Source organism: Triturus cristatus, chromosome 2_2, assembly GCF_964204655.1.
Source record: "Triturus cristatus chromosome 2_2, aTriCri1.1, whole genome shotgun sequence".
NCBI classification, from domain to species: Eukaryota; Metazoa; Chordata; class Amphibia; order Caudata; family Salamandridae; genus Triturus; species Triturus cristatus.
In genome coordinates, this window is record NC_140582.1 from 615,720,254 (window position 1) to 615,747,441 (window position 27,188).

The 27,188-nt window shown below is 40.2% G+C and overlaps 1 protein-coding gene across 1 annotated transcript in view; it reads right to left on the minus strand.

Moving 5' to 3' along the window:
- The window catches only part of SPOCK3 (SPARC (osteonectin), cwcv and kazal like domains proteoglycan 3), a 1,171,449-nt gene that overhangs the window by 352,317 nt on the left and 791,944 nt on the right, over window positions 1-27,188 (minus strand). Inside the window, exon 5 of the mRNA XM_085641793.1 lies at window positions 5,069-5,183. Within this exon, the coding sequence (XP_085497919.1) occupies window positions 5,069-5,183 (115 nt within the window). The remainder of the gene's footprint in view (window positions 1-5,068; window positions 5,184-27,188) is intronic.

Below are 27,188 nucleotides of genomic sequence, written 5' to 3' on the forward strand. Positions count from 1 at the left end.
AGAAATACAATGACGGACAAAGCTAAGCTAGTTCAGCAGTGCTTCATAAAACCCAATTCATTTTCATGAAGAGTTAACTAGTTAGTTGAGTCAAGCTCTAAGAAAAACAACAGCAACCGAGAAGAGATTTCATTTCGAAGCAGTGCTGCATGTGCACCAAGCACCTGTGGCCATTGGCAGCAGTTGTGCCCTTTTGGCTTGCACTTTGTTTTCCCTGGCACTGCCATCGGCAAAACAGCATGAAATCAGGGTGCATTTTTACAAGGGAAGTAGCTGAGTGAGGCGTTAGCCTTACTGGCTTAACGCCTCACTCCGCCAGTTCAGAAACGCAGGGCTGCACCATATTTACAAGAATATGGTGCAGCCCTGCATTTCCCCCTGCACTGGCGCTACACTTAGCAGCCTAGCACTGAGCAGGGGAAGATTGTTTATGTGTAGGAAGGTCCACCTTCCTGTAAATAAACAATTTTTAAATGCCGTTTTGTAACTTTTATGTGTGCTGCTTAATGCAGCAAACACAGAAGTTACAAAACGACATTTAAAAAAATGTTTTGCTTTTGTGCATGAAGGGGGACCTTCCTGTACATAAACAATCATAGGCCTTTTGCTGTTTTCATGTGTGCTGCACAACGCAACACACATGAAAACAGCAAGTACAAGGAGAAATGAAACATTTCTCCTCATTGCGGCAGTTTAAGACCACGTTTTCCCTGGTCTTAAATTCTAGCGCTGCCTCCCATTTATGCCTCCCTTGTAAATAGGGGGCAGCGTCAAAATCAATGGGTGTTGCGATGGAACACCCACAGCAACACCTGTTGCCCTGCCCTTTAATGCTTAGCATAGCGTGAAAGGGGGCCTTATGTACAAGGCACCGTTCAGACATGATAAGTGGCTTAACGCTGCCTTGTAAATAAGGAGCAGCTCCTATCGCCACAGGAACGTCCTAAAAAGTGATGTTCCCGTGGCGAAATGGGCTTATAAATATGCTCCCAAGTCTCTTAAAGCCTCGTTCATTTTCTGTAGTTTAGCATACTTTCCATTCTCCTAATCACCTACCAGCAAATAAGATAATATTGGGATACCTGATGTGGGAAAAAGTGATCAACTGTGACATCATTTAATGTCAATGGATGTCTGATGTCACTTTCGAGAGCACTGGTGTTTTAATCGCTCAACGTACTTTCAGACTGGGAACGAAAGTTTTAAACCAGAAGTAGGAAACAACAGATATTGTTGAAGCTTAATAAAGTAAAATTTGGGATGCATGTACATTACTAAACAAATGACAGATTTCATATTAGTGTAAAAGGACTTTTGAATGTTCAAACCAGTTCTTCATTTTTCCAATGTTTTTAAATCCATTTTCTGCAATAACTAAATATTCCTTCCGAAGCACCATCCACAGGGATGTAGCTTAGTCAGTGAGATTGGGGATGGAGGGAGTCAGGGGGGACCTCAAATATCTCAACTAAGAAAAGTAGTGAGTCAGAGGGTGAATGGGTGAGATGGTCAATATTTGGGATGGACTGTTCTCATGAGGAGCAGGGTCAGTACTGACCTCTATTAGGTGGGCCTCTGGGACTGAATTAGATTTTGGTGGACAATGTACACCATAGCAACAGCAGCAGAGTACCCTGCATGCCAAACTCAAGGTCTGTCCATCTGATTTTGAGTCGGTGGACCTTAGGTTTTACATCAATGAAGTAGAGGCTGTTGATGTAAAGCTTCTCTGATGCCCCAACAGAGTTGGTGCCGTTACAGTAAGAAATACAATGAAAAGAAAAATGGCCACGACACCATGGAAGATAGTTCCCATGTTTTGGTGGTCATTGTCGATTGCTAGTGGTTAGACTATTTTCAAACATTTGTTCAATCATCTTTTGGGTGCTTGATTGCCAGTAGTATGGCTGGAAACCTGACACTGACACAGCTTTCCAAACCTACTATTGCCAATTTTTGTGAATTCCCAAAAGTACTAAATTTGCAGCCATTCAAGGAATACTTATATGTCTGCAGATGTATTACTTTTTGGCAAACCGGTATATATTTATATATAGTTCCAGATCCAAACAATAAACAGGTTAAAACTTCTTAGTGAAATCAGGACAATGATAAAAACCACCACTTACATATCAGATCTGACTTGGCCCCCAAACTCAATTGCCAAGACAAGAATGCCTTAACTTGGGGGGGGGGGGGGTCACACCCCAACTCCTCTGACCATCAGCCGTAAAAATAACACCTTTTCCACACACCAGATCATCTCTCAATTCTATGCAGTCTTTCAAAGATTACTGAAGCCACATGCGTCACATTACACTCCTGACAGGTTCAAAGAGAATTTTATCAAGATTCTTGACACATTCCCACAGCAAAGGATTTCAAGCAACTTAAGCCACTTTTGCATTAGAAATGGGGTGGTGAAGTGGAGAGGAGACAACATGTGCCATTACAGAAGTTACTGTATGTAAAGCAATGAGAAATGAAGACTCTAAAGGATCTAAAATATGGCTTTTTTGCAGATGACACCAACATGGATGGAGCGAAGAAAACAGGGACCAATTTAAGAAAAGGTAAGACATGTTTGAGAGATTGCATCTAAGATGTACTGGAACTAAGTACAATTTTGTCTATTCCTAGCAGAGAAGACTCTGGAACCACAGCACTGTTGTTCGTTGTTGTTCACCTCTCTGTGACCAGTGACTGTTCTGTGATATTTTTGTCTTTGCTTGTTTCCAGTCGAGTACACATGCTCTGGAAGCGTTGGATGCATGTCAATGTCATCAGGTACGAACAAGCAATAAATCCCCTGAAGAATATGTCCTGTGTTTGTAATGTTCGGTGGGACTTTGTTACCCAGTCAGTCTAGTCCAAAAGAGGTAATATCTTTGATAGCCTGCTCAATCTGAATATCCTTTATTAATAAACTTTGCACAGAGGGGGTTCTAAGTGGTACGTGGGAGTGATGGAGACAAGCAAGGCTACCTGCGGCAACTGTGGACTTACAGAAGCAAAGGACAGAGAGCCAAATGCACTAATTTGTCATGCAGAACAGCAAACACGAAGGTTACCGTTCAGGTTCAGGTTCAAAATTCTATTTTCAGGCAGTTTTAATCTTTTCAAAGTTTGCATGTGTGATGTACTGCACACCACACATTCAAACTTGCAAATGTTTGCAGAAAATAAACTTTTCTCCAACATTATGACTACTTTGAGGAGGTGTACATTTAAGCATAAAGTTCTGCCTCCCCTTTTTGATAAATAGAGCTTTGTGGCAAAACAACATAGGTGAATGCATGGGAACACCCATGTACCACCCATGATACACCCCATTGGTGCACAGTAGCTACTTTGGGTTACTTGAGGTCTACTTTCCAGTGCAAAGAAAGTTGGACCTGGAAAGTAAATCAGAATTCAACACTTTCAAACATTTTAATGCAAACACGGCAGAAAGCATTTGTAAATCTGGCCCAAAATTGGGTTACAAAAAAAAAGAAGTGATTATGGGGTTTCGGAGCGCAGCTGCCGAGCATAAGTGGCAGAAAAATGGACCACTAAGCAGCTCCCTCCCTTCCTATCCATTTGCCCATTGTGTCAATTGCATCATGTTGCTTGGAGATCAGCACTTTTGTGCTTGAACTTCAGACAGCAAACTCACAGCTCCACTAGATAAATCAGTCTTCCATCTGCTCTGCAACTAAGGAATATCCCACATCAGACACTGCAGCTGTAAATCTGCTCCTTGACTCCAGGGGCAGCTCCTCCGCTAAGGCAGAGGAGCATCACCCCACAGGAAAAATGAAAATATAATATCAGAATATTATTATTATTTACTTTTTCAGTATTCTTCTGTAGGGGTGGGGCAGGCTGGACTGCCCACGGAGCAGGGGGAGGAGTGGTGAGCACTTTCTAAATGCGCATGACTTTTATGCCACTCCTCTTGGGCCGGCCAAACCCTCATGCACACTTGGCATGTTATCTACCGGGTTGAACAGCCTGGGTGGAGATCATGCCCAGGCTCTCAGCCTCCATCTGAGTGCAGAACCACGGTGCTCAGACCGATCACGACACTGCTATCATCAGCCACGTGATTGGCTAGGAGAGTCTGGAAGCGTGGGTGCCTTATGTTTCTGCTTCCTGCGTCGACTGAAGAAGGAAAGGATGGAGGAGAAGCGGCTATTTCATGGAAATACTGTTGAGAGAGCAAAATCTTGACACATCCCTTGCCTCATTCTCAAAATGTGAAAACAAAAGCTGTGGACTAGTGCCTCAGCTGCCGACTTTGGAGCCTGGCGTCTTTATTTTAGAATTGACCATTAACTGAAAACCACGTTTGTCTTGGCACATCATTTCAAACCCCTAACCAAAAATGTAAATATGTGAAATGCAATTATAACTATGTGCAATGCAATTACATAATTACACACAATGGTCATCAAAAAATACTATTCTAAAAAGAACAGTAGAAAAAGCCACTTTAGAGAGCGGGCTCGAGTCTTGTCAGAGAAGAGGATTTAGAAATGAACCTGTAATTATTTACTACCAATGATGCAATAGCACGCTTCTAGTTTTTACAAATATTGATATTTACAACCCTGGCATGTAACCGGCCTCAAATGATTTTTGGTGCCTAACCCACACAGGACATTGCTCAATAACTCCATCCATTTAGAATTCAATGTTACAACTTTCTGATTGAATTCTACACGCATTTTATATTTTATATTTTTATTGATTCTGTCTCAGTGCGTAATACTATTCAGACTATTGATAGACCCGTGCGGTGGTGCAAATCACTCACTACAGTTCATTCTTTCTGTCTGTGAGGCTCTTAGTCAGTTCTTACTCACTGACTGCCCAATCTTCCAACATTAATTCTTGTGTTTAGTTTGAAAACATTAAAGCTCTTCAAGAAGCTAAAGTAAAAATCGATACATTATATTTAATAGTTTCCAAATTCATATTTTTTTAACACCCCATTTAAGCAAATGGAAAATTGTTCACATTTTGAGGCATTTTATTTTTTAGATTGCTGAAGTCAAATTACAATTACAGCAACATGACTTACCTCTTTTCGAACTTTTGACTGTACTTGAAGACTTGCCTGAAGGGCAGGGGCATCGTCCTTCGCAATTCACTGTGACTTGTTTTCCCGAGACACATGCTTGGTACTCGAGTTTGCACTGAAATAGGAACATACGAAAAATAAAAAAATAAAATGCCTGCTTTCCAGAAGTAATTCAAGGAGGCGTCCTAATGAACAGAAATATAATACATTCTCACATAACGCACTGATGATTAGAATACATATTATGCACAGCGTGTATTAGCAGCGCTCAACGTGGTTGTGTTATGGTTTTTACACCAAAGCATCATCGGCCTTGCTTTTTTTGTATTCAATGCATGCTAGTATTGCAGAGGGGTTACCAGTAATGCATCTGTCCTGTGGATACTATCTCACATCCACATTTGCACAACTGACAGAGTGAGAGAAACTAGAGTACTGTGTATTACTAAAGCACTGTGTTGAGAGATATATGGGTGGATAGGGTAGACACAAACCCACGAGAATGTTATGTTATGTTAGAGTAATTTTATAGAGCGCACAGCTACCCTACCACGGTTTCCCAGCGCTAAAACTGACAGTGAATCAAAACAATAAGGAAGTTACAAGTGAAGATTATTGATTAAATAGCCAGGTTTTTAAAAAATTTCGAAAAACCGGAAATGAAGTTTCATTACGAATTGCGATGGGAAGAGAGTTCCAAAGCACTGGATCAAGTTAGGCAAAGGAGCGACCACCCATTCTTTTAAGTTTGACATTAGGCACCACAAAATTACCTTGGGTAGCTGATCGAAGCACACATGAGGGTAAATATGGGTGAACCAAAGTTTGTAAATACTTTGGAGAAGAGCCAATTTTAATTTTGTGCATATAACACATGGCTTTGAACTTCACTCGATTTTCAATCTTAAACCAGTGAAGTTTATGTAAAGCACTGGAAGTTGAGGAGTTTTTTGGGAGCAGGCATAACAGCCTGGCAGCAGAATTTTGCACCACTTGTAGTTTCCGTATAACCTCCTTATTTGCGCCCAGATAGAGGATGTTACCATAGTCCATTCTCGAGGTCACAAGCGCCTGGACTACGGTTTTCTGTATGGAAGCAGGAAACATCCAAATTATTTTTTTCAACCATTTTAAGATGGTAAAACAGGTGGCAGCCACTTGTACAGCCTGCTGCTTCATGGATAAATTAACATCAATCAAAACTCCCAAGTTGCGGACACAGACAGAGGGCTGAGGGAGAGCACCCATCTCACATGGCCAATGGTGAGGGCCCCAGAAATCCTTATTCTTCCCTAAAATGAGGACTTCTGTCTTATCGCCGTTAAACTTAAGGAGATTAGCTTGCATCCACGATGCAATATTCCTTAAGCCAGTCTGGAGCACCGAAGGTCCGCACAGCTGTACCGAAGAAAAGGAGAAAATGAGCTGGGTGTCATCGGCATAAGAAAACAGGCTCAGTCCTGAATCCTCTGCTATTGTTGCCAGGGGTTTAATGTACAAATTAAATAAAACAGGACTCAAAATGGAGCCCTGTGGCACCCCATATGAAGAGGGGTAAATTTTAGAGGTGGCTCTCGAAGAAAAAACTTGGAAAGTCCACTTGGTACGAAAAGACGCGAGCCATCCAAGTGCTGTACCAGTAATGCCAGAGGACTGCAAAGAGCTACGGTGTCCCCAGCATCCAATCGCTGACGTAGCACTCTGAAACTCCAAGCAAAGTTGTCTCAGTAGAAAAGCCTGCTCGAAAACCGGACTGAGAGGGATGTAGGCCTAAAATTGGACAGCTGAGGGAGGTCCGCGTTGGCCTTTTTCAAGAGAGGAAGAACCATCGCATGCTTCCAATCAGAAGGAACAACAGCTTCTCGAATCGAGGCATTCAGTAACTGCATAATCAGCAACAAAGAGGAAGCATCTAATTGCTGCAGCACGAAAGCAGGAATAAGATCACGGGGAGAGACAGATTTAATACTATTTAAGATTTTTTTAAAGGAATTAAGATCAAGTAGTGACCAGGCTTCAAGACTCAAAGGGTTACTTGCCCTATGATCAGGCTCAAGCATGGGGAGTGCCGTACTAGATGCATCTGTCTGCGTAGTTTGTAGTGCAGAATAAATTTGTTCAACTTTGCCTACAAAATAGCTTGCGAGATTGTCGCACTGTTGTTCGTTAATAATAAGTGGCATTGACTGCGTGTCTGAGCCAGCAAGTTTTTTTACCATAATAAACAGAGTGCGTGAGCAGTTCTGGGCATTGGAGATAGTCCTTTCTGGCTAGTTTACAGAGGGCTTGATAATGCTTTAGAGCTGACTTTTGCATTGCTCTGTAAACCAGGGGGCAGGTAAACGGTGTTTATATTTCTTTTTTATGGTTAAAGGAAGACAGCAATCAACCGTATCTGAAATCCAGTCATGTATCAAACTAGAAGAGTGAATTGAAATATGTGCAATAGTGGGAGCATTCTCCTTAAGAGTCCTATTAAATGATTCAAGGTCCAGTTTACTCCAGTTCCGAGTTCTATGAGGACTACTCACAGGGGCTACAGTTGGAGTCAGTGAGAATGTACACTGAAATTTAGTAGGGAAATGATCAGACCAACATAGGGGGAGAGCAGGATCACAGTGAAGACAAGATACATTTGAAAAAATAGGATCCAACAAATGCCCTGCTACATGGGTGGGACCACTATTACTAAGTAAAAGATTTAAGGCAGCAAGATCCGCAATTAAGGTACTACTAGTCGTACAGTTCAGATTTTCGGGATGTAAATTAAAATCACCGAATATGGTGAAATTAGATGATTTAAGAAGATAGGGTGCAACTAGTTCTGGTAGAAGCAGAGCCCAAGAATTAGAAGGTCCAGGGGGATGATAAATAAGAATGCCTGAAAAGGTAATATGAGGAGTCAGTGTAATTTTAAATAGCGCTGCTTCAGAGTTTAAAATAGCTAAGTCTTCCAACTTGCATTGTTAGGTCTTATCATAAATTATATTGATTCCCCCACCCTTTCCGTTGGCCCTATCCCTTCTGGCTATGGAATAGTCAGATGGTAGAGCCAACGCAACATCAGGGCCTGAACTGGAATGTAACCAGGTTTCGGTAAGAAAGATCGCATCAGGATGTTCACTATCTAGAAGGTAAAAAATATCCAACTTATGCTTGGGCAGTGATCGACAATTCACGTTGCAAAATGTAAAAACTTCATTGACAGCATTTTTTCCTGACAACAAAGTAGACTTTGTTAAAAACGGGGAAGAAGAGCTGATCGGAATTTCGTAGCTTATATCATTAGGGAGTGTCATGCAAAACGAGAAATTGCAACCAGGACAAAAAAAAAACATTGGTAAGATGGCCTAACACCTGATTTGCATGTTTAATTTACTTCTAAGTCCGTAGTAAACTGGTACTACAAGTACCCAGGGGCTGCAAATTAAATTCTACTAGTAGGCTTGCAGCACTTATTTTGACACTCATTCAAGTATCACTTTAAAAACTGTCTCAGATCTGACATTCAAGCTAGTATGCAGTTTTAAACTGCTAATTATACTTGGCAAAATAAACCTTTTGCCAAGCACAAACCTCCATTTTCAATACATATAAATCACTTCTAAGGTAGGCCCTTGTAAGAAAATGAGTTGTTAGTTGACTGGTGACTGGTTGACTGGTGTGTGAGTCCTGGTCAAGCAGCAACCACAATCCATGTCAAGGTAAGGCACAAGTAAGCCCTTAATTTACCTGTGCTCAACCCCTTGGTAGCTTGGCACAGAGCTTTCAGGCTTACATTAGAGGCAGCAGAGTGCAGTCGAGCAGAGTGACGGTCCTTCAGCAGCACAACAGTCCTTCTTCCTGACAGACTATCCACAAGTCTAGAAGTATAGTGAAAGGTTGCCGTCTGAGGTCCAGTATTTAACCCCAGTTGTGCCATTGAAGTGGGGGAGAAATTTCTTGAGGTATGCCTTTTAAATGCATAGATGTCCTGCCTTCCCAGCTCTGGCTCTAGACTAGCTATATAACTACAGCAGCCCTTTGTGTGGAGTGAGGACACAGCCTATTCAGGTGTAAGTGAGGCTTTGACCAGCTCCTCCCTTCCGTCCTGTTGGTGATAGCCCATCCAGTCACACCTAAGCTCCCATTGCGTGTGGCTGTCTAGGAGGAATATGTAAAGCCCAACTGACAATTACACTCAATCATGTGACCAGAGACAGGCTGCAGGCACCAAATGGCTAAGGCACGTAAATACCAACTTTCTAAACGCTTTATATATAGATAAAATCAGAAAGGGTACAATCAAATGTCACAAAACACCATGAAAGAGGATGTACAAATCCACTTACATATCATCAATGTATACATATATTCCCAACTGAGATAATTTATGAAGTAACAGATCTGAAAACACAGAAAACGGTTACTCATATGCAATAAATGCTTTAGGGATTAGATGAAAAAGTCTATGTTTCAGTCTGTTGTGGCGTGATTGTCCATCAGACTATCTTCAGAACGTACAGTGGATTGTATGAAAAAAAGAAGACCCTTTGAAATTTGTCAAATATTCATATGGGACCAGTCAGGTTGTGAATCAGGATGGATTTCCCCAAAAGAATCTCTGTTAAAGTATTCACTCTAGCATTGAATTGTTTATTGCTATTCACAAAAAGCGAGGGTGGAGGCAGTGTCAATCAATGCGCATTCTTCCACTAAACGAGCGAGCGCAGGATTTAAAACTCTGGGAATTGAATTCCCAATAAACTCCTGCTGCCGGATCGAGTCTGTATCTATCGCCACGCAGACACAGGCATCGGTCGTTGCTGGGGAGTTTATTTGAAATTCAACTCCCAGAGTTTTAAATCCTGTGCTCGCTTGTCTAGTGGAAGAATGTGCATTGATTGACACTGCCTCCACCCTTGCTTTTTGTGTTTTCAGATCTGTTACTTCATAAATTATCTCAGTTGGGAATAGATATATACATTCATGATATGTAGGTGGATTTGTAATCTCTTTCATGGTGTCTTGTGACTTTTGATTGTACCCTTTCTGATTTTATCTATATATAAAACTTTGTACTCTTTTGAAAAAAGATATTCCTGTGTTTTTGAAATGTTCTTTGCATTCATTAGATGTGTACATCTCAAATAGTTTGTCGTATGCATTGATTGTTCAAAAGTAACTACATAAAAATTAGAATCTGCAAATAAAATCCCTTGTAGGCACCCTTTACTTATTGTTTGATTTGATTGCCCAAGCCTCCATGGGTATATTGGGTTCCCCACTTTTTTATTTCATCTTTCTAAAAGTGCCATTTTCAGAACTGCAATTTAACATACAAATTCACCATAAGTTTGGATTTTAAATTGTGAATCCAGGGACACCAAACATGAACCAGTAATCTATTCCCATTTGAAAATTGCACTTATAAAATATTATAATGCCAGTCCAATATTGTCCTTCAGGAGAGGTAGGACTTGCAGAAGTGAAAATCGGATTTAAGAGTTTTTCACTTCCAGGACATGTAAAACTTAAACGCATATTTCCTACGTTTTAAATGCACCCGGCTCTCTGGGCTGTTCAGTGTGTTACCCCAGGAGTGAGTTATAGACATTTAAAAGGAAGGCTAGTGCTTGGCAAAAGGTTAATTTTGCCATGTTGAAATTACAGTTTTTAAACTGTACACACAGACTTTGCAACAGCATGCCTGAGACAAGTTTAAAGGGCTACTTATGCGGGTGGCATAATCAGTGCTGCAGGCCCACTAGTCACATTTATTTTACAGCCCTGGGTACAAGTATTCAGTAGCGGCCAGTGGTGGGAGTGAAGCAGGCGGTGAAGCGGGGCGGGGGTGGAGCAGGGTGGGAGGTAGTAAACTATGGAATACGGCCCAACGGAGGTAAGTAAACAAATAAATAAATAAAACCAATTTAGTTGCGTGCACTGCATCGCATTTGGCAATGCAGCGCGCACAATGAAATTCATTTTATTTATTTATTTGCTTACTTACCTCTGTTCGTCCATATTCCATAATTTACTACTCCCCACCCTGCTCCATCCCCGCCCCGCAGCACTCCCACCACCGGCCGCTACTGCAAATAGTACCACTTCACTAGCGACTTATCAGTAAATTAAATGTGCTAATTATGGTTAACCCAATAATGCCATGTTTCGAGAAGAGAGCACAAGCACTTTAGTACTGGCTAGCCGTGGTAAAGTGCACAGGATCCTAATGCCAGCAAAAACGAGATCAGAAAAAATGGAGGAGGAAGGCAAAAAGTGAGGAGACCACCATCTTAAGGTTGCCAGGAATAACAGCCCTAAAGACAGGGTGCATTGTATTTAAAAGGTAGAATATGTGTTTTTAAGATTTACATGATTTGGTAGTGAAAAGCTCCCAAATTTGTTTTTCATTAGTGTGAGGCCTACCTCTTCCATGCGATAACATCAATTGACCAACATAAGAGTTGGCAGAGGGAAGGGGAGCACTCCTTTAGCGGTCATAGAAAGGCAAAATCCTTAGATTTCTGGTGCCAAACAGCAGTCACCTGGTCTCCACCTTCATCTGGTCCAGTACTTATATTTAAAATTAAACTTTGCATTTGAAGAGGGGTAGGCTCAGAGGAAGCAACCTCGTGTAGGAGCTTGGTGAAGGCATGCCTACATGGGTCCTTGTTGTAGTCACAACACACACTAATATGAATTTAAATTACTACTCCAAAAAAGACTTAAACTTTAAAACTTCGCAAATAAAAGTGTTTTTGTGTTCCACACGACAGTGATGGATTGAGGATTTTCTCCACAGAAATATAAGGTCAGAAAAACTTTATTTGACCAATTCTATGATTGTGTCATCATTCTGACTCCCTCGTTTCCAGGACCAATGCAATGACCAAGGGATCAACATTTCTTAAAGCATTTAATATCTATTATCTTTTCTAGAGACATTTGATTAAGAAGTTTTGTGACTTCCTGCAGCATACAAAAATGCTGTTCGTTCGCTTTTTCATATTATAAACGAATAATTACTTACCAATAATCCTCTTGCATCTGACACATTGTTTTAATATCACATTAAGCCATATCCTGCATTGAGTGTCTCATACTTAAAGAATTCACGAAATATGCAAATGTTTAACTCATCTCACACAGACCGTGGCGTCAGAGTTTACTGTGGCTAAGATAAGCTTCTTCAATGAAGGGCCATGCTGAGAAGTACATTTGAGCTGTTACCAGAGCATGTTAGGATGAAGACATGTGAGTGTATCTGAGGGTTTATGAAAGGACTATTTCGCATTACTTTTGTAAACCACTTCATATAAATGTACACATAAACATTTTCTATAATGGATTTGCCTTGATGGTCTGTTTTTTTTTTCCTTGGACAGGCGCATGGATATCTTTCATGGGCAAAATATGAAACAGTGTATGCGTTTTATTTTTAAAATGTTCACAAACATGGCAATATTACAGTAATTTGTTTCTGGTACTCAAGATGAAGCTTATGTAGAATTGTTGTGTCAATTAATCTCTTTAAGAGTAAGTAGTAAGCCCTTCTTAGCCTAGATTGGAGACAGAATATTTAAGGTATTAGACTGTAAGTTTCTTGACTGACTGTGAAATGAGAAATCTAATCCTCACTTTTATGCATGAGCACAGTGCAATGTAAAATGAAAATGTGCAGCAGACACTGCAGGAAGGTCATAGATCAGGCCACACTACTCAAAATGAATTAGTTAAAAGCCTATACATCAGAACGTCACGCCTGCTCTTCTAATCACGAGAATAAATAAGGTGCAATTGGGAAACTTATGGGGGTGTGCAAATATTTTTTTACGCCAAGGGAGCCTTGTGAAATTAATAATTTTCGTACTTAATCACGTTTGTAAAATTTCCCAGTAAAAGTTTGTCTTTGCTAGTGCAAAGAACTTTCATCACTGCGAGATAACTTAAAATGCATAGCAACATACATTTCTCCCGCAGCAAACCTTCCTACAGCTGAACTTATACACTTTTTCCTGCATACTTTTCCCAAAATTTTTTACGTGCAATGGCATGCGTATACTAAGTTTTCTTTTGCTGTTTTTTGCCTTATAAATTGACATGAAGTTTTCGTTAGGACTTCATACAGCTTGTGACAAAAATGATTTGTATCTTTGGCCCTTCCACTCGCTAGAGCGTATGTCTGGTTACTGATTAATGCCTTTGCATGACTCCAAATTGGCACATAATTGTATACTATTACAGGGTATAATAAGATGTAAATGTTCAGTTATTTATGGCAGCATTGTAGCAGCACAACGTATACCTCCTCCATTAATTCAATGGACTGCTGAATGAAAAGGCAAGACCCTGCAAGCGATGATTAAATGAAACCCTTTCATCACTTTTAAGCTTCAAAATGTGAAAAATCAATGCTTATGTTACATCGATCTCTAACCTAGTTTAAAATCTGGAAGTGAGAGCAAGAGAACGAAACATATCAATATATACATGTGTCTTTGTGCGTAAAGGTGTCAGCACATTTTCAACCCTCACGTGAAATATTGATATTACAGAAAAAAATCAAAACATATTCAAAGTATGTAAAGTAACTACTTTAAACTTAGCATCCAAGATGTTGTTAGCACTGCAGATAGCAGGTGTTTCTATTACCCATGTCAAGAGCACTAGTTTACCTCCAATGGATGAATGCATTAGCTGATCAATCATGCTGTGAATCTGTGGCCTGAACGATTCATATTGATCTCTGAAGGAGGAAGATATATGCACTAAGCTCTCTCACTAACATGGTCTGATAAAATTCAGGATGGATTGTCCCAATGAGGAACAGGATCAGAAATGATTTGCATAAAGCAGGCTTTTGTCTAGAGTGGCACAGTGGCCGAAAAACGATGGGTTGTGAGCTACCCCGTGGTTAGACATTTTGCAAGCATTCCTCCTATCATCTTTTGCGTGATTGACATTATGCCCTAAGTAACCATATGTATATCCCTTCCTCACTGGGCCATACATTTCAAACTAGTCCTCACTGATGAGGCCTCGCAAGTTCGAAACCAGTGTGGGTTGCTTCTGCTACCTTCTGGAGGGGGATCGTCCGGTAGTTTGGGATGGGCTGTTGCCATGAAGACCAGGTTCAGTACTGATATGCATAAGGGGACATTTGTCTAGAGTGGTACAGTGGGCTAAAAAAGATGGGTTGTAATACAACCTATCAATTGCCAGTGGTTAGACTGATAAACCTGGAATTGATGATTTACTTTTTTCTATAATATTGACACTTCCACTCCACCATATAAGGTTGGGAGCATGACTGTGCAAATTCCTCTTTAAATGACCCATCCAGCGTGGAGAAAGAATGATTCTCTTTAGCCAGTTATACATCTCTAACAATCAACAAGAATAAGCATCAAAAACTTTGCTTTATGATGGATGTCCGTCTGTATTTTGAGACCTATTGTGACATCATTCATTAGATGGCCTTCTTAATATTGCTGGCAGATTACATTAACCCTCCATATACCTTGCAACTTTGCCAATGACATGAGGAAGATCTTAAACCCAATATTTTTTTTTATCTAACAGCATTAAGGTAGCATGAACTTAAAGTTACGTTTTCACATTATAACTTTAGGATTACAAATCCCAGAATACACAGCACTGTTGGCTAAAAATCTGAGTAAGTTTGGAGTCAACCTTGTGACATGGGGCCACATGACAAGTATATAAGGAGTAATTGGTCAGGTATTCAGAATCCTGCCTGGCCGATTAGCTTTAAGAAAATGTAGGGCACATTTATTAATATTTCTCGCAATGCAGCGCAGCAAGGGAACTTGCTGCACCGCATTGCATGAGTGGGAGTGAGCAGAAATGCTTCATATTTACAAAGAAATGGAGCATTTCTGCTCCCTCCATGCTCTGATGCACTGTCTGCTGCCTAGTGCCAACTCAGGCACCCTTTCACCATAGTGCAAGGGTGCCTGGGATACAGGCAGGATTGTATTTGTGCAAGAAGGGGCATCTTCCTGCACAAAATCAATCCTTCAAAGTATATTCCTCTTTGACTGGTTATAGGTGGTTCAGTGCACAGAGTCTTAAAGCCAACAAAAATGATTTCAGCAAAGTAGGAGAGCTGAAGATGAACGGTTTGGGAGGACTATCACCCAAGGGTGTCAGGGCATGAACTAGGTTTTAATCAAAATGCATGGACAGAAACACAGGAACACCCATGCTCCACCCATGTAATGTCTATCTGATGATAACCCAAGGCTTTGTGCTGCCTTGGATTACTTTGTATGTACCATACCACACAAAGCCAGGCAAAGAGGATTTGTTTGGCTTAGTAAATGTCTGTTAGAAATGGGATTCCTGTTTGGCTGAGGTACGCACCCAGGCCAGGCAGGAACTCACTGTAGGCAGGATAAGCTAGAAACACACTAAAAGATAAAATATGCTTACCCCCTGGTATTTGTGGCACAGAGCAGTTAGGCTTATCTATAGAGGTAATGTGTAAAGTATTTGTGCAACACGCACACACCCACTAACACAATGAATATACCACAAAAATACTCCAAATAGGTTTAAATATATAGAGAATATTTATCAGAGTAAAACAAGATTAAAAAAGACAAAAATCCAATCAGTAGAAGTCGAGATATGAATTGTTAAAGATTACATGCAAAAACAGTGCTTAGAAGTCACTAGCAGTCAAAAGGTTACCGGAGGTTGTGAGGTACCGGTGCAAATTCAAAGTTTAGGCTGATCGCGATGGAGGGTGGGCCAGCTACAGGGCATATGCAGGGCCCGATTAGAAAGTACCTTGTATGGAACAAAGCATAGATGCTGAGGGTGCAATACATCGATCACTTCCATGCAGTTGGGTTCACTACATCATCATTGAGCTTTGCTGAGGTAAAAGCAATGTATATATCGAGCCGCGCAGAACATCGTTGTTTCACCGCACAGGCTGTAGAACTGCTGTCATCAAGTTGCATCTACATCAGCATCGAAGGGAAATGCGTTGCTACCGATTGGTGCAAAGGTGACGATGCGCCCGTTTTGTAGCAAAACAGCTGTAGAACCCACTTTGGAGCCCCAGAACTTGGAGAGGGCACCAAACTGCAGGAAGTCATTTGTGTCACTGAGAGTCCAGCTCTTCTTTAGGAGAGTAACGGAGCAGCAGGCAGTAGGGCAACAAGCAGAAAAGCAACCCTTCCAGAAAAGCAGTACAGGTGATTCCTTGAAGCAGCACAGCAGTTCTTCTGACAGAGGTTCAGTTCAAGATCCAGAAATGTCTGATTTTAGGAGCAGAGACCCAGTACTTAAACCCAATAGTGTTTTTGCCATGGGGGTGACTTCAAAGTAGCTCTCTGAAGTGCACAAGGATACCTTTCAACCCAGTCCTGTCTGACAGGCTATCTGTGGTGGTAAATCAGTGCATTGTGTGTGGACAGGAAACTAGCTATTGAAGTGTGTCAGCCCCTCCCATTCGCCCCTGCTAAGGAGATCCATCAGAGTGCAGATGAATGCAAATCGGTGATCAGAATGCAGATGAGGCTCACCTTCCTGTGTTTGTGGCTGTCTAGAGGGAATTCACAAAGTGCAGCTGTCACCTACCCCAGATGTGTATTGGAGACAGGCTGTTCAGCATAAAAAGCAGTAAGTGTAGATAAGTGTCCACTTTCTAAAAGTGACATTTCTAAAACAGTCATGTTAAATCCAACTTCACTAGTAAGGAGAATTTATCATTACTATTCCAAAGATATAAAACATGAAAAAGCTACTCCTCTATGATCAAGAAATATAGCTTAAAAGTGTATGAAAGAATTCCGAATGGTAGCCTATGAAAGGAGTAGGCCTAACAGTAGTGAAAAACAAAGAAGTCTGTCTGTCACTACCAAGACAAGCAAAATAAACTAGTTTTTACTTACATAGCACTGTGCCCTTAGGGTTACTTAGGGCCTACCTTAGGGGGTGCTTTATATGTAATAAAAGGGGAGTTTGAGGCTTGGCAAGTAATTTAAATGCCAAGTCGAGGTGGCAGTCACCTGCACACCAAAGCACTACTGTGGCTGGCCTGAGATAGGTTTGAAAGGCTACTTATGTGGGTAGCACAATTAGTGCTGCAGGCCCACAAGTAGCATTTGAAGTACAGGCCCTGGGTATACGGTATACCAAATTACAAGGGACTTACCAGTACATCAAATATGCTAATCAGGTATACACCAATATCATCATGTTTAGTGGAGAGGCACATGCACTTTAGCACTGGTTAGCAGTGGTAAAGTGCTCAGAGTCCTAAAGCCAACAAAGGAAAGTCAGATAATGAGGAGTAGGAAAGCAAAACATTTGGGATGACCCTTCAGAGATGGCTATTTTCCAAAAATGCTCAAAATAACTGCGTTGGGGCTGCACCAAACAAGTGATGCAACTCAATTGTAAAATGTTAGTAAATCTAGTCCCGAAACTTTAACAAGAGGAATAGTTATTTTAAGAAAACAATGACAGAATTTTAATTCATTTTAGGGCTGATCACTGTGTTAAATAACTCTTCATGACAGCAATTAATCATAACAGCACTGGCAGCTAAACCTGAAGCTCTAGCACAGCTCGTACATGATTTGTTTAAGTGTTCTCTGTTTTAAGGCAATCTAATTTCTTGATCTTACATATACGTCATCTGCTATGGGTATCAGCACAACTTCATTATCACATTGCTGTTACTTTATCTACATAAAGTAGAGACAATTAAGGCAATTAAGTAATGTGTTGAAGAGAGTGAAGCTAAGGAACTATTAGTGACAGAATGACCAGAATGGGGAAAGCATCAAGATAATTGGCATTTAGTACCAGTTATTACCAATCATAAAATCAGCCAGTTGCACTTACATAGGAAAGGCAGTACATAGGACATAGGAAAGGCAGTTTTTGTTTCCTCAATAACTTTAGCACCTTTCAATAAAACTACATGAAACTTTCCAAAACCAAGTCCATCCACTATGGCCCCTTCAAGGAAAATTTGGCAATGATCAGTTAGTGGGGACCAACAAAAATTTCCCGTTTTAATTCTCACAGGAAAGTTTGTTCTTTGATACAGAAACGTTGACTGAATGGAATTACCTCAAGCCTGACATATAGTAAGAACATTACTCAGAAAATAGCAGAGGGGTAAAATAACTATTCCCACTCCAAAAAGTGTAACAGTAGGGAAAGTGTTGGATAGCGGAGGGGTTAAAAATTACTATTCCAACTCCAGTGAGTGCAATTGGAGAGAAAGTGTTGGACAGAGGAGGGGTAAAATTTTCTATTCCCACTCTAGTGAGAGCAACAGTAGGGAAAGTGTTGGATAGCGGAGGAGCAAAAATGACTATTCCCATTCCAAAGAGTGCAACAGTAGAGAAAGTGCTGGATAGCGGAGGGGTAAAAATTACTATTCCGACTAAACTAAATGCAACAGTAGGATAAGTGTTGGATAGTGGAGGGGTAAAAAATGTATTCCCACTTTGGTAAGTCCAACAGTATGGAAAGTGTTGGCTAGCAAAGGGGTTAAAATTACTCTTCCCTCTCCAATGTGAGCAACAGTAGGGAAAGTGTTGGATAGCAGACGGGTACAAATTACTATTCCAACTCCAGTGAGTGCAACATTCCGGAATGTGCTGGTTAGCGGAGGGGAAATATTAACTATTCCCACTCCAGTGAGTACAACAGTAGAGAAAGTGCTTGATAGCGGAGGGGTGAAAATTACTATTCCCACTCCAGTGAGTACAACAGTAGGGAAAGTGTTGGATAGCTGAGGGGCAAAAATTACTATTCCAACTGCAGAGAGTCCAACTGTAGGGAGAGTGTTAGATAGCGGAGGGGTAAAAGTTACTATTGCCACTCCAGTGAGAGCAACCGTAGGGAAAGTGTTAGATAGCGGAGGGGTAAAAATTACTATTCCCACTCCAAAGAGTGCAACAGTAGGGAAAGGGTTGGTTAGCTGAGTGGTAAAAATTACTATTCCCACTCCAAAAAGTGCAACAGTAGGGAAAGTGCTTGATAGCGGAGGGGTAAAAATTACTATTCCAACTCTAGAGAGTGCAACAAAAGGGAAACTGTTGGATAGCGGAGGGGTAAAGGCTACTATTCAAACTCCAGTGAGTGCAACAGTAGTTAAAGTGCTGTATAGTGGAGAGGTAATAATTACTATTCCCACTTCAATAAATGCAACATTAAGGAAAGCGTTGGATAGCGGAGAGACAAAGATGACTATTCACACTCAAATAATAAATTAAATTACAATATATATATATATTTATATTTACAAACAAAAAAATGACTTAATACATAACTGTATTTGTTTTATTTCCTACCCTATAACACCACACCAAAAACAAAACACTTCAACATTTTAAATGACATTTACTTCCATAATAAACATAATTTATAATCAATTAAAAAAGGTAGTAATAAGAATAAATGATAAACATTAATTGACAACACATACTTTAACACTATAATATCCAAAACACACACCTAAATTAAAATATAAAATAATAAAACACAATTAAAACTTATTTTTAAATTAAAAACTATTGCTATTAACAACTAATAATAAAGAAATTAAAATGTATTTAATGCCCACCCTTTGTCCCTTTAAAAGTAAAAACAACACACAAAAAAGAAAAAATTACCCAAAATAAATATCAAATAATTAACATTAATTAACAACTATATATTAATTAATTAAACACAAATTACTTCCCACTATTTACTCCTATAAACACCACAACACACACCTAAATTGTATTGCACAAATAACATAATACATTTTGTATTCTTTTAATTAATATAGATTAACAAAATATTATTATAAAAAAATAAACTATGTAACACCCTTTACCCCTATAAATCCCAAAACACACACCTACAATTAATTCCACAAATGCTATAATTAATTACCAATTAATTAATATTAATTAACAACCAATTATTAATTCTTCAAATAAAAATAAGTTACTTCCCACCCTTTACACCTATAACCACAACACATACCTAACATTATTTACACAATTACCATAATTAATTACTAATTAAATAATCAAAATAAATTAACAACCAATTATTAATGAAAAAATAATGAATTACTTTACATATGTACAACTATAAAATCTCAATCAAGCAAATATTAATAAATAAAAATATTCAATTAATTTAATATTATTCAATTGCTTCTCACCCTATTCCCCTATAAACCCACAACCCGGTAAAAGAACTAAAAATGCAAAATTCTAATAAAATAAAATGAATATCTAATAGAAATTTGACATACATATTAAGAAATAAAAACAACTGTTATACAAAAAACATACATCACATACATATAAAATATATTCTAAAATACATAACATTAATTAAAAACCCCATCTTTTTATCAACCATATTTTTGTAAACTATATTAAACACTTCGATATGTTTAAAATCGATATTACTTACCTTAGGTCGATATTCTTGACAATGATATTCTTGCTGTCGATATTTCGGAACCACAATCTTTATTACTCTATATTTGTGCAACTCCATATTTTGTACTCGATATACTGTCTGCATACTGATTTTTTTCATTTGTATGAAGAAATAGCTCTAAGCACCAACCACAGTCATACCGCTCAAACATCCTCCTTGGTCAGCAGGGGTAAAGTTATTAAACCAGAAAAGCACATAGGGCAAATATTTAGGTGAGCATCATGCAGAAGATGGTTATTTTATACACGGGATCCCCTTCCTCCCATCGAACAGAAATTGCATAGAACGACCAAAACATGTGGGAATTGTTATCGCCAAGGAGGAATAACTTGGAAAGACAATCAGCCATGGCATAGTTATCATTTGGTACCAAGACCACTTTTCGGGACCTGGGACTCCTGGAGGGCTAAATCACCCCAAGGCTCAGCATTTTAGACACCTTATTTTTTATGCTAGCTCTCACTGCCTGTAGATTATATACTTAACTGGCATACTCTCCACTGTGTCTATATAATGGGTGAACCGGTTTGTGCGCCCTGTGATCAGTGAAAACAAGGAGGCAAAATATCCCAGCAATTGACAACATTTACTCTGTTACTGTTCCACCAGAGTAAGGCAAAGAACTCATCCCTCCAGTGAGACATCTTGCTCCTTGAATGACAAGAGATCTGGGAGGGGTTCGCTTTCCTCCTCTTCTCCACCATCTTTCACCATGAGCATGGTTATACCATTGCCTAATCACTTCTTCGCTGGCCTCTAAAACTTCAGTGGCCTCATTCATGAGCATTCCATCTTGTCTAAGAGCGCTAATATATAATTGACAACATCTAAAGGGGGTTTCTTGGGAGCTTGTTCCAATTCCTCGTTCAAAAGACTAGGAGGTCCTCTCAAAGGGTACCCAAACACAAACCCAAAGGGGCTGGCATCCACTCTCCTCTACTGTTCCTCCCTGTATGCAAACAGAAATCATGGCATCAAGGCGTTCCACTTACGTCTCAGGGACTCAGAGAGAGTACATGATCATGTCATTCAGTATCTTGTGAAAACTTTCAACAAGCTTGTTGATCTGGCAATGGTATATTGTAGAGAACATATAAGTAACCCCATACTCATGTATGCTGAGATGAAGATGGTGCCTTTGTCAGACACTATCTCCTTGGGGAACCCCACCTGGGCAGATATCCCCAACTGTGCTCTGGCCTCCATGGGCACAGTCACTTTTATCAGAGGAATTGCCTCAAGGTACTGTTATCGGGTGGCATGATCTACCAGTACCAGGATAAACCAGTTCGCTAGGACTGTCTTGGAATCCAGAGGCTCCACAATGTCTAAACGCAAGGTGTTCCCGACACATGGAAATTCGGGAGGGGAACCTTGTGCTTCCCCCCTGACTTGCCACTGGCCAGACAAGTCATACATGATCTTCAGAACACAACTGACTTCATACTCATCTGGGGCCAACAAATGTGGGTGGCAGTTGGCCAAAAGGTTTGGCCCTCTGCAGATGTTCTGCCAAGGGGATGTCAAAAGTCAGCTCCAGTAGGAAGGCCTGATAGCACTGGGAGGCCACCAATACTTTGGTCTACCCAGGCTCGTGTACCTTAGGCTCACTATAAAGGAAGCTTTAAAGGGAAGATTTAGTCTGTCACTGAAGACCCTCATGAGTAAGGTGCCATCCTTCTGCAGTTTACTACCTAGCCAGTTCAGGTCTCCCATGGTAGATATATCCTCCTCTGTATGTACTAGACCCTCCCCCTCAAGGTCAAACACTTCCCTACCGGTGAGAATTTTAGGGGCTGCCCCCTCTCTTTTTGGTGTGAACCTGGGCCAGGATTTTACTCCCTTGATTGGCTGCCATAGATGTTTGGTCATGAGCACCCACTCAGGCAATCCCAACATTTCAGCGTGGTCTTGGAGCTATACATTCTTCTACATAGTATAATGTAGGCTTTTAATTTGCATACAGTACACAGGCATCGCTGGACTCACTGCTACTTTCTAGAGAACCAGAGAAACCATCCTACTCAAGTGAAACCATTGCCATGGGATGATGGCTGACCTGGTTGTCAGCAGTCACTATTTGGTGGAGTACATTTGAGATGATCTACCCTACAGACATAAGCCAAGCTGGCATCTGACAGCAGTCATACTGGCTGCTGTGCCTCTCAGAGCGTTCACCCTCTGACCATTGTCATCAATGGTAGGCCACTGCCTGTACTTTGTAGTACTATCAGGAATGTAGGCCTTGGGCACCATCTCTTTTTCACCCAGGGACACTAGGGTAACCTCAGTCTACTCCCCAATGCTTACTTGGGCAATTTACTGCACCTGCACTACACTGGTGATTCCTGAGATCTGCTAATACAGAAAGACTTAGGGCTACTCTTGAGAATATACTAAACAATAACGTATGATTGAAATGATAGTGATAGAGTTAGGCACAGAGGGTGTGTGAAAAATAAAAGAAGAGGAGGAACATTTATTCAAAGATTATATATATATATTTTTTTTTTTATTATTTGAAATCAGAGATATCATACCGATATTATCACATCTTTTACATTCAGTTGGCAAAGAAAATGTTTCTGCAGGTCAGAATACCATAATGTTCTTTTCAATTTCCATATATATATACATAGTTTTTTTTTTTTTGGGAATTTTTTTTTTGCCAAAGATCCAGTTCATATTCCTTCTATGATTAAACATATCGATCCAATCCCTGACCGCACGTTTTTTTCCATCCATGTTATAAGAGGTTCCCATATACTCTCGCCTTTCCTCCTGGCCCTCACCCCTTTACACTTATAGAAAGCAATTTCCTGGCGGCCGAGTTATAATAGACTATAGAGCCATTGGGAATGTGTAGGTGGCTCACTATCCTTCCAGGCTGTGCCAATCAGTAAGCGTGCTATTACCATTGTTAGAAACACAAAATCCCACTCCCTCAAAATTAAATTTAATCGAACATCAAAACCTAAGAGCATCACTGTTGGGGTAATTTTAATCTCTTTGTTTAGTACCTGAAACCAGAATTTTTCGATATCCTCTTTTAACAGGTTCAGCTTTTCACATGAAAAAAACATATGGATGCTATCCGCCGGGCCCACATGACATCTTGGGCATTTATCATTTTGCGTCTTCCCCCACCCAAATAATTTAGCCGGTGTATAATAAAGATCATATACTGTTTTATATTGCTGGGCTTTAAGGTTGACTGCCATAAGTACTTTGTTCCCAATCTCTAATACCATATCTATGTCTGTTTCCCGATCCTCAAGCTTACAGGCCCATTTAGATTCTATTTTACCTATATCATCTGGTAGTTTTGCTATTAATTCCTGATAAAAACCCTTAATCTTACTGCCTGGGTTTTTCATCATTTTCAGTATAGGGACCGGTTCCATATTGATAAGGCCTATAGAAAGCCCTCTAATTCGATTTTGAATTTGTAAATATTTAAAACAGGAGTTTTTGTGTATACCAAATTTTTGAACTATTTCTAGAAAAGATTTCCTTTCCCTGTTTGAGTATAAATCTGCTAGTAGTATAACCCCCGCCTGTTCCCATTTTTTTGCCATTCCATCATACAGTGCTAAGATCAAAAAATCAGAATGCCAGAGTGAAGTATATTTGTTATACCTGCTAATCTTACAGTTTTTTTTCACTTTTTCCCAAATCTTTAACACCGTCTGGATACATTTATATCGAGGATTTTTGTGTATTAGGTCTGTTTTCCGTTGCAGCAATCCCATAGCATCATTGCCCACAGCCAATTGGTATATAGTAGGTATTTGACAACGCTCTTCCTCATCCAGAAAGTAAAATAGTGTCCCAAGTTGTTGCAGGGCCGTAGCCCAGTAATACAGTTGTACGCTGAGGCTCCCCACCCTCCCCGGTCTCTAGGTAATGTCAGATATTTATAGGTTCGGCGTACCTTTCGATACCCCCAGACAAATTTAGAAAACATTGTCTCAATTTTGTGTATTTTAGTAGAAGCAAGCTCCATTGGTATTGCCCGAATAAGATACAAAATTTTAGGAAAAATCTTCATCTTAATTACATTTATTCGACCAATGATTGTGAGGCGTAAAATATTTAGGTCGTTATTTATTATTTGTAATACTGGGTCAATATTGATTGCCCAGAGTTCCTTGATATCTGCTGTAATTTTGACCCCTAAATACATTGCTGTCCTAACTACGCGAGAATCTTGAAAGACACACTTCGAGGAACAAATAAGTTGCGTTTTAGTTTTTTTTAAAAGATACCTGGACTTCTCCCCAAATTCGGCTGCCATACTTTGAATTTCTTCAATAGCAGTTCGAGGTTCGGCTGTGATAATCGCAATATCGTCTGCATATGCTAAAATCTTTGTCTCATAGCCACGGATTCTAACTGGTTTGATCAGCTGATTATGTAAAATACGAGTAATAAAAGGATCTAAATAATATGCAAACAGAATAGGAGAGCAAGGGCAGCCTTGACGGGTACCCCTGGCTATCTCTATCCTCCTAGACGTGTAACCCATAATTTAAATCTGGGCATGTGGTTCAAAATACATTGCCTGGAGAGACTTTATAATTCGTGGATGGAATCCTCTATCTACCAGACTCCTCCATAGGTATCGCCAGGCCACTCGATTAAAGGCCTTCTCCGCATCCAGGAGGACCACAGCCATTTCCACCTCGTCCACCTCTGCAATATCTAGAATTGAGATAACCCACCTTGTATGGACTGTGGTCCCTCTGCCGGGAACAAAGCCATGTTGCCATGGTGATATAAGAGCAACAATGGTTTTTTGTAGTCGAGTGGCCATTATTTTTGAATAAATTTTTGCATCCGCATTCATAAGGGATATTGGTCGATAGGACGATGGTACTTCTGGAGATTTATCTTTTTTAAGAAAGACAACCACATCCGTATCCTGCCACGATACAGGTGGGATCCCTCTATATTGAATGCTAACAAATAAATCTTGCATTATAGGAAGTATTTGTGGGAGTAATAATCTATAGATCTCTAAGGGAATTTTATCAGGACCTGTAGCTTGTCCCAATGAAAGGGATGCCAGTGCCTCCTGCATTTCCTCTGTAGTTATCTCCCTTTCTAGTTCTATGGCAGCCTCGGAATCTAATCTTGATGGGAGAGGGTATTCATCTGCCCTTTCGTCATATTCATGATTTTCCTCTGAGCGATACAGCTTAGTATAAAATTCCTCAAATACCCCAATAATTTATTGCGGTCCAGACACTAACTGGTTATTTCTGTCCCTCATTTTTGCTATATTATTTCGAGTAGCTTTCTGCCTTGTCCTAAATGCTAAAAGTCTCCCCGTAGCCTCCCCATATTCATACAACTCCCCGCGATAAGCTTGAAACATCTGGGCGACTTTATTCTGAAAATATGCATTTATTTCTGATTTAGCTATAGCTAATTTTGTCATTTGTTCAGCGATTAAGCACTCCGAGTCCCCCTTGTTTATAATCTGGATATGTTCTGCCTCTAATTTGGATAACTTATTAATGAATTGATGGATTTGCATTTTACGCTGTTTCTGGGTGCGAGCTACAGAACCTATTACCTGGCCTCTCAGGGCAGTTTTAAAAGTATCCCAGACTATCTCGCGGGATGTGCTGTACCCGTTGCAATCAAAAAATTCCTGTGCCCACTGTTTAATATAAATACAGAATTCCTCCTCTAAGATCAGCTTCTTGTCAAAAGACCATAGAGCCCTTTGTCTACCTTTCGTGGCCTCCCTTAGCTCTAATATCAAGGGTTGTGATCAGAATATAATTGAGGCAGTTTTGTGATGTCTGAGCTACCTATCAATAAATGGGAGACAAAGAAATAATCCAGCCTTACAAATTTCCTGTGCGGATGGGAGAAATATGTAAAGCCAGGGTCTTCTTGATATTTTTCGGCCCAGACATTACAGAGACCATGAGAATCCTTGAATGCTCTGATTGCCCCATATACCTTTGGTTTCCTTCCTACATAATTTTGTTTCTGGACATCACTCACATCCTAATGTATATTGAAATCACCACATACTACCAGCCATTGAGACCAATTAGCTAATTCCATTTCTAATGCTCTCTAAATACCATCATCATCTAAGTTAGAGCCATAGATATTCACAACTGTTAGGCCACTGGGCAATTCTACTATCGCCCAGCACCCCCACTTGTCCGCAGCTGATCGTACTACCGGCCCGTCCCGTTGTCTAAGATATATCGCTACCCCTCTGATCATTGTTTCCTGAAAAGAATATGCCACTAAGCAATAGCCCCTGATCTCTAAGAGGCGCCTGTTTCGCCATGGAATATGCGTTTCTTGTAAGCATATTAGATCGGGATTCCATGTTCTGAGTATCTCAAAAACCTTTTCCCGTTTTTTTCTGTCATTTAAGCCACCCACATTAGACGAATAGGTCCTGAATTTATCCATACTTTATACTGTAAGTTCCCTTATCTGACCATTGCTGCTTTTGCACCCCAGTTTTGTAGTTTCCCATAAAAAAAGATATCTCTGATTTCAGTTTTTTATCTTGCTTATCTTTGCCCTCATCCCTCCCCCCTTCTTGCCCCCCCTTCCCTTGCCCCCATCTACCCCTAACACTAGATCCACCTTCACC